Genomic DNA, 18167 nt, shown 5'->3' with positions numbered 1-18167 from the left:
AGCTGCAGAAGATTGCAATTGGTAGAGGTAGAAGATCGACTAGGGTATCTGTAGCAGAATCTGTACAACAGGCGAGAACAGAAAACTCCGATCAGTCGCAAGCTTGTTCCATGGCAGACCTCATTCGATGTAGCCAGAGGCGTGATTATCAAGTATACCCTTTATCGTTATTCACCGGCACCAAGGGGCGCCACAGTGGACTGTTCAACAGCAAGGGAGCTTGAACTCGGTGCCGTGGGCGAAGTCGGCGCGTAGCTCCAGAAATCGAATGCCTGCGCATGATCTGATATACCCATCCCAGTTTTGAACTCACCAAGAAGATTGGCGGCGTCGAGGATCTCGAGAAATTGCGCGCGTGAGTCTGGGAACACGAACGTGCCAAGGATCTCGGAGCCCTGCGCAGGAGCGAAATGAACATTAGTAGATGAAAGGACAACATATATTGCGTGGAGACATACGTGATCTCGGATGACCCTCGCAATATAGTCTCTTGGAGGGTGAATAGGGCGCACGCCCACATCTTCTTCGAGTTCCCTCTCCAAAGAAGATGACGAAGACACTTCGTGTTCGTCTGCTTTAACTTCACCCTTGCCCTCTTCTTCATCTGCCCCCTCTTTCTCCTCATCATCCTCGTCCTTCTCAGAGTGAAACCCAAATCCAAACCACCGTTTCCACAACTCCAGTTTCCTCCCGTCCCTCCCTATCTTCTTGAGCACCGTTCGACACCTCTCCCAATCACCGTCATCGCCTATCCACACCTCCGCTTCCGCCTTCTCGTCCTCGCTTTCCTCACTCTCCGCTACCGATGGCGGGCGCGTTGCGCCAGGTGCATCCTGCACCAGATCTAGCGCAAGGAGCTCTCCCTCCACCTCGCCCTCTGCCTCGCCCTCCCGATCAGCCCGCTCCGCGTCAGGCTGCGCGTCCTGCATCCGCACGCGCACCATCAAGCGTACCCACCGCCGCCGGCGCACCCATGCCCCAGCGCTGAGGGTGCCGATCTTGGGATGCCAGCGGCCGGAGCGAAACGACCACGCGTACTCGAAGCCGTCGTGCTGGACGAGCCCGTCACCGCGCATGTCAATCATCCAGGCGTGTGAGACCCAGCGCCATGTGCCATCAGGGAGAGGATAGGACGCGAGAGAGACGGTTGGCTGGGTGCGCCAGGCGCGTTTCGAGGGTCTGGGTGTCGGGAGGGTGAAGGCAGGTGGGTCGAGCGGGAGGAGGGTCTGGGGCGAGTAGCAGGGCGTGGATAAGACGGTAATGCTGTGTGCAGTGTGAGACCCAACATGCAAGTTGTGACCGAGCTTGGCTTACCCGCGTTGGTTCTCGTAGAGCACTGCCCACCTGTACACTGGCGCGTCTGAGTCTGCACCTTCTCCTGGCTCCCTCAGCAGCTCGTCGTGCAGCTCCACCAGACCGCCCTCAATAGCGGAGCCTCTTAGCGTCGGATAAATGCCCTCTTGCTCTGCATCGTAGCCCTGCCGTTCGTCCTCCTCGTGCCTCGCTCTCTTCTTGTCGTTGCGTTTCGAACGGGCGCGGTTCCACGAGGGCGAGAGGTGGAAGAAGTGATGCTTGGGCGAGAGGTACGCGCGAGCCTCTTCTCTCGTTTCTAGGTCATCCTCCGTGTGCGGCGGCGGGGGCTTGCGGAGGGAGGACGGGCCAGCGGATGAGGAGGCCATGGTGAGTGGGGCGATCATGATGCGACGGCGGGGACAGAGTCCAAGGTTAGGGTCGCTGTTCCCGCAATCACATGACGTCAGCGGGCAGATTTGGGCGGGGCGTTATCTAATCTAAGCGCCGCCACCATGTTTCGTCGTGCACTCACTGCCGCGCTGCCCAGGTCGTCCTTCGCGGCGTCCAGACTCTCCTCCCAGCCCGCCCGCCATGTCCTCCCCGCTGCCTCACGCGCCGCTCGGTCTCTGACAGGGCGCAGGGCATATGCTGCAGCCTCGACGCCTCGCTCATGCCCACAATGCTCGGCGCCGCTCACGACACCTCTGCCGGTCTGCACCAAATGCTACTGGATCTCAAACATACCCGCCGAGATGACCTACCATGAGATGCTCGGCGTCCCATACGAGCCAAATCCCTTTGTCGTGGACACTGTAGCCATAAAGCAAGAACTCAGGCAACTGCAGACTGTCGTACACCCCGACCGCTGGGTGGGCAAGGAGCGGGTGCGTACGCGTTCACGCCGGCATTGCGGCCGAAGGTAACTATTCACGTCCTACTGGTTGCGTGTCTATAGGTCAAGCAAGACGCGGCAGCAGTCATGTCTTCCCGGGTCAACGAAGCGCTCCACCGCCTGTCCAATCCCCTCCGACGCGTTGAGTACATCCTCCAGCGCGAGGGCTATCCCACCAGCGAGAGCGAGAACTTGGAGGACCCAGAGATGCTTATGGAGACGATGGAGATGCGCGAGCAGATCGAGGGTGCGGAGTCGAAGGAGGAGATCGAGCAGGTCCGCGCGGCCAATGCGCGTACGTGCATATGTCATCGTCGCTTGCATGGCTGGAATGCTGACAGGTCGTGTGCAGAGAGATTGGAGGAGACGATGCAAGAGGTCACAGAGCTGATTGGCCGAAAAGACTGGCCTGCGGCGAAGGTTGCAGCTATCAAGCTCAAGTATCTACAGGGCATCGAGAATGCTGCGGAGGCGTGGCCACATCCACTAGGAAGTGACCACTGAGCGATCGTATTCTGTCTCAGTAGGCATGTATAACCAATCCTCGACTTTACACTCTGCTTCAGCATATCCGTCACAGTAAGTTCTGCATGACATTGCTTTGGTGTATGCAGCATGGCTTCACACCCAAATGTGCCCTTGCTATTCTCGCGAGACTCCAGGTTTTGCATGCACATGAGCACTTAATGAATGCTGGCCATCTGACCCATGGCTTCCTAACCCGTACTCCGAGTCAGCGATTACATGTCGCCGAAGCTATCACACAGTAAGGGGACCATGGCGTACTACCGGATTACAAGACATTCGTCCTGCTTCATGGTGGTCTGTGCCATGGGGGTGAGTCTCACCGGGAACAATACTTGGGAATTGGTTGTCGAACATGCAATGAACAACGCTCCTGGTTGGAGAACCGTTTCGGAGCATGTTTGAAGTCCGAAGGTATGCCGAAAATCCGAAGGATATTCAACGAACATCGCCACAATTACCAAAAAAGGAAATTCGTCGACCGAAAATATAACATCTTCGTCAATCTTTTGGATCCCAAATGTGCTCCGAAACGGTTCTCCACAAGGAGTGGTTTCCGTTGCATGTTCGACAGTCGACTAGGAAGTGCTGTTCCCGGTGTCTTCCAAATCTCGTGTCTGTCCAATCATATCTGAACGTTTACGCCTTCCTAGCTATCTTCCAGTCAAGCCCCTATTCCCCTTCGCCGCGAGGTGTAACATGCGCCTCGTCGCGCTGAACGCTCGGGACTACCGCGGCTCCTCGTCCTTCAACGACTCAGAGCTGGCTGCGTTGGAAAGTCCAGACCTGCAGAGCCAGCGATCCGTGGTGCGAGCTTGTGGGCGGGAGCTCGCTGCATTCCTCGTTTGGTTCATCGAGCATGAGAAGCTTCCACCGTTGTCTGGGTCAACGGAGAATGGTGCGGGGCGCCGCGGCGGGATCTCCGTGCTCGGGTGGTTGTTTGGTAGCGCATCTTCATTGTTGTAGGCGGGTGCGCTTCCGGAGAAGGAGCGTAACTTATTGGGCGCATGTCCGCGGAAGAGCTCACAAGTACGACGGATCCCGCTGCATTAGCACACTCGACACTCGCCTTCACGCGGGTCGACTCTCAAGTATATGAGGAGAACATGCAGGCCGCGCTGTGGGATAGGTCGGTCTGGCCGGAGGTGCGGGTCGCGCTGGTGTGGTGCGACGCGTCGGTGGGCCCGACGATGTTGGCGGGCTGGTATCTGGCCAATATGGTGGCGACGCGGTGGCCGGCGAGGAGCAGGAAGGTAGAGTTGGTGAGATTTGAGGGGGGCGAATCATTTCGTGAGTGCAATATTGCTGAGACTGGGGACTTTACTCCGGTGTCTGACGAGTCTGTGTGTCAGCCGCATCGGGACAAGCCTGAGGATATGGTGCAGCTTCTGGGAAGGACAGCCTGACGAGTACGGATGTCTTCTGCTCGGAACAACTCCAAGAACGGATTGACCGTTGACAACATCTGGGGGGCCAGACCGAAACTAAGCCCCACGATACTGTTCTGAAGGCATCGATGCTTCTTTAGTTCTCGTTGCGTTTGGTTTGACTGCAGCGTTGTTATATCCTGACTACAGGCGCGGCGGCTCCGACGATGACTGGTTGGGAGCAAGGAGTATGTTCACTAGCTCTCGTATGCATCGTGATTGCATGCACTAGGTTCTTGACGCCGCTCTAGTTACTTACTTGGCTTGACGGGCACCCCACATAAGGGAATGACTGTAGCGCTGCATGCGCCGTCTTCACCTGATTCTCATCAGCGCCTTCGAGGCGATATCTCTATCGATCTGCGCGAGGTACAGTGGACCTGCAGGCGGATTGTCGAAACAGACATGCCACTGGCCCCAGTCAACGACGACGGAACGCAGTTGCACTACGAGGATACGGGAGTCCCTCCCGGCTGTCCTGGATATATAACGCTGGTATTGATACACGGTGCCATCTTCAACGGCGGTGAGTAAGGCTATACCTTCGTGGCATGAAAATCGTCGCTGAGATTGTCATCAGCAACCTTTAAACTCATGTTTCCACAAGCGGTCGAACATGGCATGCGCCTTGTCGCTGTGAACATGCGCGATTATCGTGGTTCAACCCCATACACTGACACCGACATTGAGGCTCTTGGCAGCGATGATCCAGAGCGGCAACAGTCAATGATTCGCGCTCGTGGATTGGAGATCGCATCGTTCCTAGTCTGGTTCGTTCGGAAGGAGAATATCCCTGCATATGCAGCCGATAGTGGTACAGGAGGCCTATCACTGCTTGGGTGGTCTTGGGGAAATGTCGTGACTATGGCTTTCATGGCGCAAGCTTCCGAGCTCTCGAAGGATACTCGATGTCTACTAGACGTGTACATGAGGTCTCTGATCATCCTCGGTGAGCTCCAACCTATTGATAGCTCAATGATCGACCGTGACTATATCTTCCACTGACAGACAGCGCTCGTCAAGGCCTCGGCGTACCAGCAGCCGTCATGGAAGGACTCGACAGCACAGGTAGTGACACCGACATACCACCCGAGCCTGATGAACGCTGGCTCTCCTGGACTGTACACTACGCTCACTCAAAGCCAGTCCTTGACGCGTTCCCTTCCGTTCTCATCGAGGACCTCCGCACGGGTGTTGCACATTCTCCCGTTGCAGCGCCACTTCCTGAACACACGTCATCCAAGAACCGCATGAAACGGGACCTTGACGACATCACTGATCCAAGCGTGTTTGACCGCGCCCAACGACTGTACAACGATGTGGATGCAGTGCTTTACGGTGATAACGTACGCCTTGCTCTGATGAGTGCGTCGACGTGGCCACGTCTCCGAGTAAACCTCATATGGTGCGATGCATCTGTACCGGAGACGGTATTCTCCTCCTGGTACCTGGCGAATCGGGTAGAAAAGGACTGGCCAAAGAACGCCAGGAGCGTTAAGGTCGTGCGCTTTGAGAACGCAAACCATTTTGTGAGTTGTCCCATGTGCCTTATCATTTATATTGGCTTCTCAGTTCTCAGTCGCATTGTTGACAGCCCCACTGGTACCAACCAGGGCGAACCATGGAGCTCTTGGCGAACATCGCTTGAGGAAAACGTCGGTCACTCACCTGTGCGAAGGAGTCGCGTAAACCCGGTCTGAGCCATGATTACGCAGTACCCGTGCCGATACTAATGGGGCTTCTTACAGGGTCCCACCGTTCACAGACGCTTTACACACGATTGCCTCCAGGGAAGGAGGTTCGTGAGAGACACCCAGAGAGACGAGCGTGATAACACTTCAATCGTTGCCAATTTCTGCCCTACTTGCTCGGAGTGTATAGCACGTCACGCAGCAACTACCAATGCCCTCGATGCATCAGTGATGGTGGGTTTGAATGGCTGCCCCTGGCGCCGTTTCCTAGTACATCAAATCATCTGCAATGCCGGGAGATCGAAGCAGAACGCAAGCAATTGCACCAGATGACCTGGACAGACTCTATACACCCAACTTCTCTGTCACGTCGTCGGCTCTTGTGGTAAGCGACAAATTGGAGCTTACCTCGTTCTCCAGCGCTGAACCTGACCCATACATATTGCGCAATGACTTTGACCCCTCATCACCCTCTTCTCCCCTCTTCTAGACTACACGTTCCTGTGCGCGATGCCTCACGCACCTGTAGGTGATGGTGGCATTCAGCTTTACTACGAGGACACAGGGGCTCCTCCGAATTCATCAGACTACACAACGCTGGTGCTCGTGCATGGCGGAGTCTTCAACGGATGTGAGTGTCATCTAGTACCCTACGAAAGTCCTCGTCGGCTCTCCGGAATGAGACATCTCTGCTATCACAAAGAGCAAGGGGCGCTAACACGACCTCAGCGACCTTCAAACCGATGTTCGTACATGCGGCGGACTGCAACATGCGCCTCGTTGCCTTGAACACTCGTGATTACCGCGGGTCAACTCCATACTCATCCAGCGACCTCGAAGCTCTTCGCAGCACGAACCTGGACGAACAGCGAGCAATGATTGATGCACGGGGCCAGGAGGTTGCCGCGTTTCTTGTCTGGTTCATCCGGCAGGCAAACATACCTCTTCGTTCCAAGAACCAAGAGATCACGTCTAGTGGCGGTCTCGCGTTGCTTGGTTGGTCTTGGGGGAACACTATGACGGTCTCATTCCTGGCACAGGCTTCGCGCCTGCCCCAAGAGGATCGTCGTTTTATAGACGATTACTTGTCGGCATTCATTATGTATGGTGAGCCAATATTTACTCTATCCTCCTATGTCTCCTTCACCAACATCTTCAAAGACAGTGCTCGTCATGGTTTGGGCGTTCCACCCGAGATCACGGAAGGACTCAGACGACCAGCGCGTGGCCGAGACGAGACAGTGGACCAGAATAACGTGTTTCAGCATTGGTTGTCCGGGTACTACGTCCATTCGCCTCCGATACTCGATTCTTTCCCCTCTGTCACGCTGGATGATCTTCAAGGAGGTCTTGTCCACCTCCCTATCACCTCCCCGTCCTCCGACTACGAGCCATCCACCACGCGCATGACTCATCAAGAATTCGCCGATGTTACCGATCCTGACGTGGTTAAGCGTGCCCATCCGCTCTATCATGCCGTGAACCCAGTCCTATACAAGGAGAACATTCAGGGCGCTTTGTGGAACGCAACAACATGGCCCCACCTGAAGGTGACACTCGTATGGTGTGATATGTCTCCACCGGAGACAGTACTGTCTGCCTGGTACCTCGCAAACCAAGTCGGCACGAATTGGCCTCGTGGTGCTAGGAAGGTTGATGTGCTGCGCTTTCAGGGTGCTAATCACTTTGTAAGTCTTTCCAATAATCAATAGCGTACGCTGACGAAGGACGGCGGCCCGGTTCAGCCTCATTGGGATCAGCCCAAGCGCACTATCAAGCTGTTGTCCAGTATCATTTAGGCACCCATGCCTAGATATCATGCAGCTGAGAATCTCTCAACTTCTGCATTCATAATACAGTGCGCGTTGGGCAACTGGTCACGATTTAACTGAATGTACACTACCAAGCTTCACATGCCAGTGCTTTTGCTATTTGCCGATGTGGTTCTCAAGTCCCCCGAGATCACGTTGAATACTAGGCTATGCAGACGACGATCCCTCCGAGCCTGATGTGCACGACCGATTTCTTCGCAGCTCTGAAATATATGCTACTAGTGCTCAACCACCATACCTTGTCTTGGCATGGTAACAATTGGCCATGGCACGAGTAGATGTTCGCGCCCTTTTCGCGGAGTTGTCCGTGGTGCCAAGACTTGCACCTTAGTAAGTAAAGCGTTCATAAGTACTAGTGAGCTCTCACGTCAGAACTATGTATAGGAGCGAGTGACTAACCACCATTATAACGGTGCACAATTTAAGCCGAAGATTGCTAGCAAGCCGGTTGACATTTCACAAGATAGACGATTATCTCATGCCGCTTGCTACTGTTGACGAAGTCGGGACGCAGCTCTACTATGAGGATACTGGAGTACCGGAAAATCGCCCGAACTACCAGACATTAGTGCTCGTACAAGGTGGAATATTCAACGGCGGTGAGCAGTCACTCGAGAAAGGCTACCATCCGATGCTGATTGAAGCTGGTATGTAGCGGTTTACAGACCTCTCTTCGCCCATGCGTCTAGACACGGTATGCGTCTCGTCACATTGAATATGCGCGACTATCGCGGGTCCACTCCGTACACCGCTTCCGACTTGTCTGCGCTCGGAAGCACGGACCACCGCCAGCAGCGGTCCATGATCCGCGCACGGGGATTGGAGATCGCTACGTTCCTGTTACAGTTCATCCGGAAGGAGAACATACCGCCGCCTTCGAACCCTGAGGATTACAACAACAGCCGCGGAGGCGGTCTTTCTCTCCTCGGTTGGTCGTGGGGGAACATCATGACGATCTCTTTCCTGGCCCATGTCGCGGAGCTACCGGAGAACGATCGCCACTTGCTGGACGCCTACTTGAGGGGCTTCATCATGTATGGTCAGTCTACACGATGTTATCGTTGATGAGCCCTTAGCTCACCTACCCACCGAAAACGCCATTTACGGTCGATACAACAGTACACTAAGTCCGTATGGTCGACGCGCTATCCGTCCGTTCGAGGGAACCGCCCGATGTTCGAAGCTCAAGCGTCCATGTTCGGAACCCTTAGCGGCGAAGTCACACGGTTTAGAAGAGTCACTACATTGGTAGGACTACGGGCAAGTACACGGCTAGGTCAAACTAACTAGTGACGGCCTCGGCAACTCTCGTATCTATGGCCTCGACCTCCACACCCATGACCACCACCCCTACCCCTACGAACAGACGGACCGGCGTCGAAGCTACGGTCAGTGTTGACGCGCTCGAGCAGGCTTTCGAGCAACCCGACGAGGGTGCCGTGCGTGCGGCGCTGGTCGACTGCGATGTTGTGAATCGCTCGACCCATGGACTCGAGGTTGTCGGGCAGCTGGCGGAAGTCGGACAGGATCAACGTCTCGCGCTGATACTGCGGGTTCGCGAGAGGACGACGCTCGGCCTGGTTGACTTGTTCGAGCAGCACCAAGGTCTCGGACCACGCGATCGTAGGGTAGGGCGAACCTAGGATGTCCCCTGGTTGCCATCGCGGTGAAAGACCTCGTCGAGGTAACGCATCAACTCGTCGATCTCGGGGAACGACCTAGGAGCAGGAAGCGTATCGTTCGCTAGCAGGATGGCCCGGCTGCGGGACTCGAACAAGAATCGCTGTTCGAAGGTCGGTTCGATGGTTCGAACGATAGTCTAAGTTCGGAGGCACGTACGATCATCCAACGGACTCCGTGGGCCCAAGCCAGCCACTCTCCGGGACTGTTGGCATCGTATCGCGGCTCGACAAGTCCCTCGGTCTTGAGGACCTCTAGGAGGCGGTAGTAGCGGGCAGCATACGCTTCGGAAGTTGGGTCGAGGTGCGGCATGTTCGTGTAAGTCAGGCGAACTCCTGCAGCTGTCTCATATCTTCGAGGACTGTCACCGGCTCCGGTTATGACCTTCGCCGTTCGGGGACGGTCGCCCGTTATGCGGAACCTGCGGAAGGCCGAGTTGGATTCTCTCATGTGTTAGTAGGTCCGGGTCGAGCGTTGTGACATTCTCCGATTGGCTGCTTTCCTTATCACTTTCATTCATCATTTCTTATTTCTCTTGGCTCTCTTGGTCTTCGGACCGTATTTTCCTGTATATACTCTGGGACTTGTTCCCTTCGAATCTCAGAGACCCCCTTACCCTCTCAATCTCACCTCGCACCGGCGAGGTTCGTCAGCCAGTCAGTACGTTCGAAGTCAGCAAGTTCGCCAGTCAGTCAGTACGTTCGAAGCCAGTCAGTCAGTTCGCCAGTACGTTCGCCAGCTCGTAGTTGCCCCGAGAGGCTCTACACTTCTTCTCCTGCCGTCGCTCGCCTTCCTTGTCACCGTTCGTTCGACACGTCTGTCGAAACCCTCCTCCTACCTTCGAGGCTTAGCCCTCGTCTTCGAACAGTCTTCGACATCTTCGAAGCTCTCCCACGTCGTTCGGAGTCTTGTCCGTCCTCCTCCTTCTTACCTAGACCACTGTACAGTCCCCCGTACATCTCATAGACGCAGAGGCCTCGCATACCACTGCTCGACCTCACGGTTGGGTTTTTGTGTGGCTTTTGTGTTCTTTTCGGTCGCGTCATCTTGGAGCCCACCGCGAGGGGGATATAGAGCAAGATTCCGCCGCGTCGGAACTTCGACGTCAACCCTGAAGACTACCGAGACTACGAAAGTCCTCTTCTCGCACTCGCTATCGACAGTCGTCTAGGTCCCGGATCCGCCGCCGCCTTTCGCAGGCATAGCAACCCTCTACCAGGACCTTCGACTATCCCCTCTTCGTCCGAACACGTCGAGCTTGTCCCCGATCACGACGATCAGGAACGCTCCGTTCGAGACCAAGTACCTACTACTCCATCTCCATCTCATCCCGGACGTGCTCGAAGACTTTCGCTCTCAGACGACCTAGAGTCTCGAGTCTTTGGCTCTCCTCTACCGTCCCTAACGCCGTCGCCACCTCTCGAAGGAGAGGACCTCAGTTCAGCCACGCCGATCACGACGCGTAGTGGAGCCACCACCTCACGTCTACCTTTACCCACTCGTCGCGAGCGTCGTTAGCCCCTCCAGGACCAGAGTCGTCCGAGCCGCGAAGGACTTCGACCAGCGACAACCAAAACCCTTCGAACGATCCACCAAATCCTTCGAACCCTCCGAACACCGATACGAACATGTCCGAAGCAGCAGCACAAGCTTCGAAGGCGGCTTCCATGCCTGCCCGCGGTCACTCGACTGCGCCGGTCTTTGATGAGTCAGAGCCCTTCGCGTTCAACCGCTTCTTCCAGGACCTCGAGACCCACTTCACGCGATGCGGGATCACCACCAATGCGGACAAGAAGTCATGGGCCGTTCGGTACCCGCCGATACGGGTCTCGGACCTGTGGACGATGCAGCCGACGTACAAGGATGCTACGAAGACGTACGACGAGTTAAGACAGCTCTTCGAACACTCTACCCGGGTGCCGACGATCAACACAAGTATTCGACGGACGACCTCGACAAGGTGGTCCAGGAACGTCAGAGGCTTGGCCTGAGCAACGCGCTCGACCTCGCCGCTTATTATCGTGATTTCTACATGATCTCGAGTACCTCATCGCTCAGGGTTCCCTCTCGACGCTCGAACAAGATCGAAGGTTCCAGCAAGGCTTTCCCCCAGCGCTTTGGGGACCGATCGAACAACGCTTGTTCATGAAGAACCCGACCACTCGAGACGCAAGCCATGGACCTTCGCGCAGATCTACATCGCCGCTCAATGGGTCCTAGACGGCCCTACCCCCGCTTCGACGTTTCAGCAAGTCATAGTCCAATCTTCGAACGTCCCCTCAGGTCCTTCGAACGTCGCACCATCTAATTCGTCCGGCGTTAAGAACGAAGACCTCCTACCAGTCTTGCAGACGCTGATCAAGACTCTCGAGGCTCAGCAGTTTAGGAGTCGGTCCCCCGGACCACCAGGCGGTAGAGACGGCCCTCACTGCTTCTACTGCGGTCGTTCGGGCTGTCGCATCAACGACTGCGAAATGTTCGAAGACGACGCCAAGAAGGGCTTGTGCCGGAGGAACCCAGACGGCAAGGTCGTGTCGTTCGACGGTCGATTCATGAGCAGGAGAGAGGGCGAGACCCTCCGCGACGCCATCTATGAGTACGCGCGCCGCACCGGCAAGGTCGGACTTAACGCGAACACTTCGAACGGTTCGGGCGGTGCCACCCAAGGTTCGACTACCTCCCAGCTACTCTACGAAGCGATCGAGACCCCACCGACTGCGACGTACGCCTTAGACATTGGCGAGACCCTCGAACGTATGCGAGACCAGTTGTCACATATTACGGAGGTCTACGCCCAGGACAGCGGAAGAAGCACGTGTTCGACGGCGTCATGATTGACAAGAGGCCGCAGCGTTCCACGGCCCGTCCTGCGAACTTGCCCACCGATAAGTCACGAGCTCCGGACTCCCGAGGCTCTTCGAAGGAGCGTACCGTGCGCTTCGCTTCGCCGCCTGTGTCGAGTCAGCAAGCAGCACCGATCGAGACCCCAACCACGCGTTCGAAGAGTGCAGAGCGTGCAGGTCCGCCACCGAGAGCTCCGACGCCACCTGCAGATCTAGGCCGAGCGTCCAGGCCTCGGCGCCACCAGCGCAGTCAGTGCCCGACAAGGAGAGTCCGATCCATCCCTTCGCAAATGTCGGACGCGACCTATGCACCGCCGACGACCCGAAACTTCGGAGCAGCGCCTACGAAGTTTAAGAACCGGGACGGCTCGTATACGAATCTTGCACCTGTAGTTCAGGCCCAGCTGGCCGAGTCCGTCTTCAAGCGTCCATGAGCACGCCAACGGTCCCGCTGACCATCGAGGAGTTGCTGAGCATCTCGCCCGAGCTTCGAACCGCTATCGCGAAGCGTGACGCCCCGAAGAGTGACGCATGACTCGAACCCGACCTCGACGAACATGGCTGCGTTCGAAGAACTTCCGACACACGACCCGCGTTAGTAGACTGCCACGACAACGAGCTCGACCCAGACGCACCATCATCCCAGACTCGTACGAGACGTACCTGAGGGTGTTGCCTCGAGGCGCGATACCTAGCGAACTCACTGTCGCGGCTGAGTCCCATTCGCTTCGAACGATCGACCTCACGATCGATCGTAAGGAGAAGGTAGCCTGCATTCTCGATCCCGGTTCTCAGGTCATCTGCATGTCGGAAGCACTGTGCTATCATCTCGGTTTATCGTTCGACCCGACCATCGTCCTCAGCATGCAATCCGCGAACGGTGGAGTCGACCGTCGCTCGGCCTTGTTCGAAACGTACCATGTCAAGTCGGCCCGATCACCTTGTATCTCCAGATCCACGTCATCAAGCGCGCGTCGTACGACGTACTGCTAGGTCGACCATTCGACGTCATCACTGAGAGCCTGGTGAAGAACTTCGCCGACGAGAATCAAACCATCACCCTGTTGTGCCCGAACACGTCCGAACAGATCACGGTACCTACGATGCCTCGAGGACGTCCGAAGTTCCAAGAGGTTTTTCAGAAGAGGCAGTCGGGACTTTTGAACACGTAGTTCAAGCCGACGATGACGAGCAAGTCGCGCTTGTGATCGACTTCGAAAACGATACCCCGTCCATTTCTGCCTATGCCAACATATCATCTCTCGAAGACCCAGTTCTCGCGGCTACGTATCTCTCCGTTCCACATACCTATTCCAGTTTTGTTTTCGATGAAGTCAGGACAGCCACCGAGGCTACGAGACCGACTCAGCATACCCCGTCATACAATTCGAAACCTTCGAACACGCATACATCTTCGACCACTTCTCCGAACACATTCTCTCGTTCGACCGACTACCTACGTATACCCGCACCGGCCATACCCACGACAGTACCGACTCGTCCGAGGATGCTCCTGATGTGTCCACATTCGCACAGGCAAAATCGAAGAAGAAGTACAAGCCGGTCGCACTCAAGACGAGACCTGTTCTCGGGTCCGTCCCCGAACAGTTTCGTATCGTTCGCGACATCAAGGGAGATCCGCTCTCTACGATGCGTGAACTCAACCCCAACCCACCTCCTTTCAAGCCCGAAGGTCGCTACACGGCCGAAAGGGCAGCTGTCTCGGATAAGCTGCACGACGATGATCTGTTACAACCCGCCGAACGCGATCTACTTCACCACTTCATGGCTACGAACAACGACGCGTTCGCGTGGTCAGACAACGAACGTGGCAACTTCAAGTCCGAATATTTCCCACCCATAGACTTTCCTGTGATCCCGCACACGCCCTGGGTCCAGAAGAACATCCCTATCCCTCCTGGTCTGTACAAGGAGGTCTGCTCGATGATTCGTCGCAAGATTGACTCCGGAGTCTACGAACCTTCGAACTCGTCGTACCGTTCGCGATGGTTTTGTGTTGTTAAGAAGGATGGCAAGTCCTTGCGGATTGTTCACAGTCTCGAGCCTCTCAACGCAGTCACGATCCAACACTCTGGTGTCCCGCCGACTCCCGAACATCTCGCCGAACAGTTCGGAGGACGAACGTGCGGAGGGATGCTAGACCTCTATGTCGGCTACGACGAACGCTATATCGCCGAAAGTTCGAGAGATCTCACTACGTTCCAGACACCGTACGGAGCCATGCGACTTACTACGCTTCCTATGGGGTGGACAAATGCAGTACCCATCTTCCACGACGACGTAACCTATATACTTCAGCCCGAAACTCCCGAACACACTGTACCCTACATCGACGACGTTCCGCTCAAAGGTCCGGCTAGCGACTACGGTGGCGAAGTCATCCCGCAGAATCCTGGCATTCGAAGGTTCGTCTGGGAACATTCCAGAACCTTAACCGGATCGTCACTCGAATGCGCTACGCTGGTGGAACGTTTTCGGGAGTCAAGAGTGTGCTGATAGCTCGAGAAATCATGGTCATTGGCCACCGCTGCACGCCTCAGGGACGCCTCCTGACGAATCTCGAGTTGCGACCATCCGAAACTGGGGCGCCTGTCAGACCTTGTCCGATGTTCGAGCGTTTCTCGGCACGATCGGAGTGTGCAGGATATTTATCAAGAACTTCGCGCACCGGGCCGACGCGCTCGTCCGTCTAACAAGGAAGGATATGCCCTTCGAATGGGGCCCCGCACAACAGCAGGCTCAGGACGACTTGAAGCAGGCCTTGCTCGAAAGCCCAGCACTTCGTTCGATCAATTACGACTCGACGGCACCTGTTATTCTGGCCGTCGACACGTCCTTCATTGCAGTCGGATTCCTCCTATGCCAGTGCGACGAGGAGGACGCCAAGCGCAGGTACTACAGCCGATTCGGGTCAATCACGCTCAACGACCGTGAACGTCGATTCTCGCAACCAAAGCTTGAAATCTATGGACTGTTCCGCGCTCTTCGAGCGCTTCGAATGTATGTCATCGGGATTCGAAACCTAATCGTGGAAGTCGACGCTCGCTACATCAAGGGCATGCTCGCTAATCCTGACATCGCACCGAGCGCGAGCATTAATCGCTGGATTGTCTCAATTCTCACGTTTCACTTCACTCTCGTGCATGTGCCCGGGACTCGCACGGACCGGATGGACTGTCCCGAAGAACGACGCAACCAGGCGACGACCCAATCGACGAAGACGACGCGTTCGAAGACTGGATCGACAACATGTACTCGTTCGTGCACATGATACAGCCTTATCCCACCCTCTCCCCCCTTCGACGTTGCGGTGCTCGTGTTGACCGAGGACGGTCAAGATTTCAGTAAGGGGGAGGATGACGACGACTACGCGATAGTACCACGTTCGGACAAAGCTCGAAAGCTAGACGCACGTGTCGAGCAAGTTAAGCATTTCCTGATGACGCTTTCGAAGCCAGACGGACTTTCGCAACGAGCGTTCGAGGCGTTCTACAAGTACGCGACGCAGTTCTTCGTCACCGGGGATCGACTCTGGAGACGAAATGGTCAAGGCGCGCATAAGGTTGTCCTACCACCCGAGCGAAGGCTTCGAACATTACGCGAGAGCCACGATAGGATCGGACACCGCGGAATCCACGCAACGATCGTAGCAGTCTCCGAACGCTTCTGGTGGCCCGATCACAAGTCCGACGTAGGCTGGTATGTTCGAACGTGCGACCTATGTCAGAAGCGTCAGTTACGACAGATCCTCATCCCACCGACGGTCGCGATGCCAGCCGGACTATTTATGAAGGCGTTCTGCGACACGATGTTCATGCCTGTTTCGGGAGGCTACAAGCTCATAGCGCAAGCGCGCTGTTCTTCGATCACGTACCCGAAGCCCGAATGCTTCGAAGAGAGACAGCTCAGACCCTTGGCGAATGGCTATATCAAGACATTGTCTGTCGCTGGGGCACGCTTGTTGAACTAGTCTCCGACAACGGCGCACCCTGGGTCAAGGCGCTCGAGTACCTCTCGAAGAAGTATCACATCAACCATATCAGGATCAGTGGCTACAACTCGCGAGCGAACGGTATCGTCGAACGTTCGCACTTCGACATGAGACAAGCGTTGTTTAAGGCAGCAGACGGAGATCAGTCGCGCTGGTCACAGGTCTTCCATTCAGTACTATGGTCCGAACGCGTAACAACTCGTCGAAGAATGGGATGTTCGCCATACTTTGCAGCGACAGGCACGCACCCGATACTGCCTCTCGACGTTATCGAAGCAACGTACCTTGTCCCACCACCTGAGACAGCACTCGACACTACCGACTTGATTGCACGACGCGCTGTAGCACTTCAGAAACGGTCGGAGGACCTTTCGAAGATCTATTCGAAGGTCTACGAAGCGAGACGTGAGGCTGCCCGACGCTTCGAACGAGAGCACCAGTACACGATCGAAGACTTTGACTTCCAGCGTGGGGACTTAGTCCTCGTGCGAAACACAGCGATAGAGAAAGCCTTGAACCGGAAGATGCGCCACGGTACCAAGGACCTATGGTCGTCGTATCTCGAAACCGAGGAGGTGCCTACATCATTGCTGAACTAGATGGCACAGTCCTCGATAGACCTATTGCCGCGTTTCGAGTCATTCCCTACCTTGCTCGAAGGTCGATCACGATTTCGCTCGAACACCTGGACGTACCCTTCGAACGTTGCGTGAAATGGAGGAGTCAGACACTCTAGGGGACGACGAGCCAGAGGCGTCCGACATACCCGACGAGCTAGACGACGAGTCTTCAGCTTCAGAAGACGAAGAATGAGCCTCAAGAACTGCCTAGATACCCAATCAATTCTATTTATCTTAATTGATTAGCCATTTCTGCACACACTTCATTCGCAACACCGCACACAGACAGACAGATTCATTATACAAGCGAGAGGAGAGACGTTACAATCAGCAGCACACGCGAGACACAATCAGGCCACGAACACATCTACGGACTACGAACACGACGGGAGATACTACGAACGAACTACTTCGACCTTCCCTTCGAAGGCCCGCCGAGGACCAGCGCAGGCGGATCGAACGCGCCACGCGCAACCGGTGGACTCGACGTACAGCTCGTCGACGCGACGGCTGTAGTACTCCTGGAGGCCCTCGAGCACCGCGAGCTCGAGACCCATCAGGTTCAGCGACGCCTCGACGTTGCCGACGCGCTCGGTGGTCGCGTCAAGGCGGCACGGGCCTCGGCGAGCGAGCGGACCGGGGCGCACTGCGCCTGGAGGATCGCCGAGATGTCGATCGGCGGGTCTGCGTCTGCGCGGCGTGCAAGGCCGCGGCGGCACGAGGATGGAGGGGCATGCGCGACGCGAGAAGGCCATAGGCCCAGCCGGACCGTGACAGGAGCCGGAGGCGCGGGGGCTGCAGGCTCCTCGGCGTCGACGCCCTTGCCTACGAAACGGAAGATGTCAGCTACGAACGAAAGGGTCTTCGAAGATAGGAAGGGACTTACCGGCACGGCGGCCTTACGAGTGCCGCCAGGTGGCGGCGCCCCAATAGCACCCCTGCTGGTCGTGCAAGCACTGATTGCATGCGACCGCGTCAGCTTCGAAAACGCACTCCTTCGGAGTAGCGTAGCCCGCGGCGCAGCGGTCGCACTAAGGCACGAACGGTTAGTAGAAACGGCGAACACAGGAGGTGGGCACTTACCGCCATCGTCCTGTCGCGGACCGTAGTCGCGCGAGTGACGAGCTTGCGGACGGCCGGGTCCGTGACGTCGGGCGCCGAACCGTCAGCCGGGGCCTTGCGCTTCTTGTTTTTCTTCGAGCCCTTGGGCTCGGAGACGATCTCGACCTCCGGCGATTCGGCGCGGACAGTCGAGACGTCAGAGGCGGTGGGGGACTGAGCACGTGATTTACCTTTTCCCCGAGCACCAGACCGGCCACGTCGTGGCAAGGTCTTCTCCTCGCGACGCTGGC

The 18167-nt window shown here is 56.3% G+C and overlaps 5 protein-coding genes across 5 annotated transcripts; 4 read left to right on the top strand and 1 right to left on the bottom strand.

The window, feature by feature from the left end:
• Positions 1–167: 167 nt before the first annotated feature.
• B0H18DRAFT_867377 (uncharacterized protein) lies at positions 168–1295 on the bottom strand (the record flags this gene model as incomplete). Its single annotated transcript, XM_048039857.1, has 2 exons — positions 168–395; positions 459–1295. Coding segments are annotated over 2 exons (1065 nt in total), but the record flags the coding sequence as incomplete, so codon positions are not given.
• A 504-nt stretch (positions 1296–1799) lies between these two features.
• On the top strand, positions 1800–4069 carry B0H18DRAFT_1206488 (uncharacterized protein). The gene is made up of 4 exons (XM_048036175.1): positions 1800–2177; positions 2249–2480; positions 2538–2658; positions 3364–4069. The coding sequence occupies exons 1-4, from the start codon at positions 1806–1808 to the stop codon at positions 3674–3676; spliced, it is 1038 nt and encodes a 345-aa protein (XP_047900784.1). The 5' UTR covers positions 1800–1805; the 3' UTR covers positions 3677–4069.
• B0H18DRAFT_971837 (uncharacterized protein) lies at positions 3236–4125 on the top strand. The gene is made up of 2 exons (XM_048043832.1): positions 3236–4000; positions 4063–4125. Exons 1-2 carry the CDS (start codon positions 3718–3720, stop codon positions 4080–4082), a joined length of 303 nt encoding a protein of 100 aa, XP_047900783.1. The 5' UTR covers positions 3236–3717; the 3' UTR covers positions 4083–4125.
• A 330-nt stretch (positions 4126–4455) lies between these two features.
• B0H18DRAFT_205761 (Alpha/Beta hydrolase protein) lies at positions 4456–6009 on the top strand. Its single transcript, XM_048037112.1, has 4 exons — positions 4456–4663; positions 4718–5086; positions 5146–5666; positions 5732–6009. The coding sequence occupies exons 1-4, from the start codon at positions 4543–4545 to the stop codon at positions 5783–5785; spliced, it is 1065 nt and encodes a 354-aa protein (XP_047900782.1). The 5' UTR covers positions 4456–4542; the 3' UTR covers positions 5786–6009.
• Positions 6010–6089: 80 nt separating this feature from the next.
• Positions 6090–7715, top strand: B0H18DRAFT_205766 (Alpha/Beta hydrolase protein). The gene is made up of 4 exons (XM_048037113.1): positions 6090–6459; positions 6558–6935; positions 6990–7516; positions 7574–7715. Exons 1-4 carry the CDS (start codon positions 6339–6341, stop codon positions 7625–7627), a joined length of 1080 nt encoding a protein of 359 aa, XP_047900781.1. The 5' UTR covers positions 6090–6338; the 3' UTR covers positions 7628–7715.
• The last annotated feature ends 10452 nt before the right edge of the window (positions 7716–18167 follow it).

This window comes from Fomitopsis serialis (genome assembly GCF_022376445.1).
Source record: "Fomitopsis serialis strain Sig1Antser10 chromosome Unknown B0H18scaffold_2, whole genome shotgun sequence".
NCBI classification, from domain to species: domain Eukaryota; kingdom Fungi; phylum Basidiomycota; class Agaricomycetes; order Polyporales; family Fomitopsidaceae; genus Fomitopsis; species Fomitopsis serialis.
This window is presented reverse-complemented; position numbering and strand designations above follow the sequence as displayed.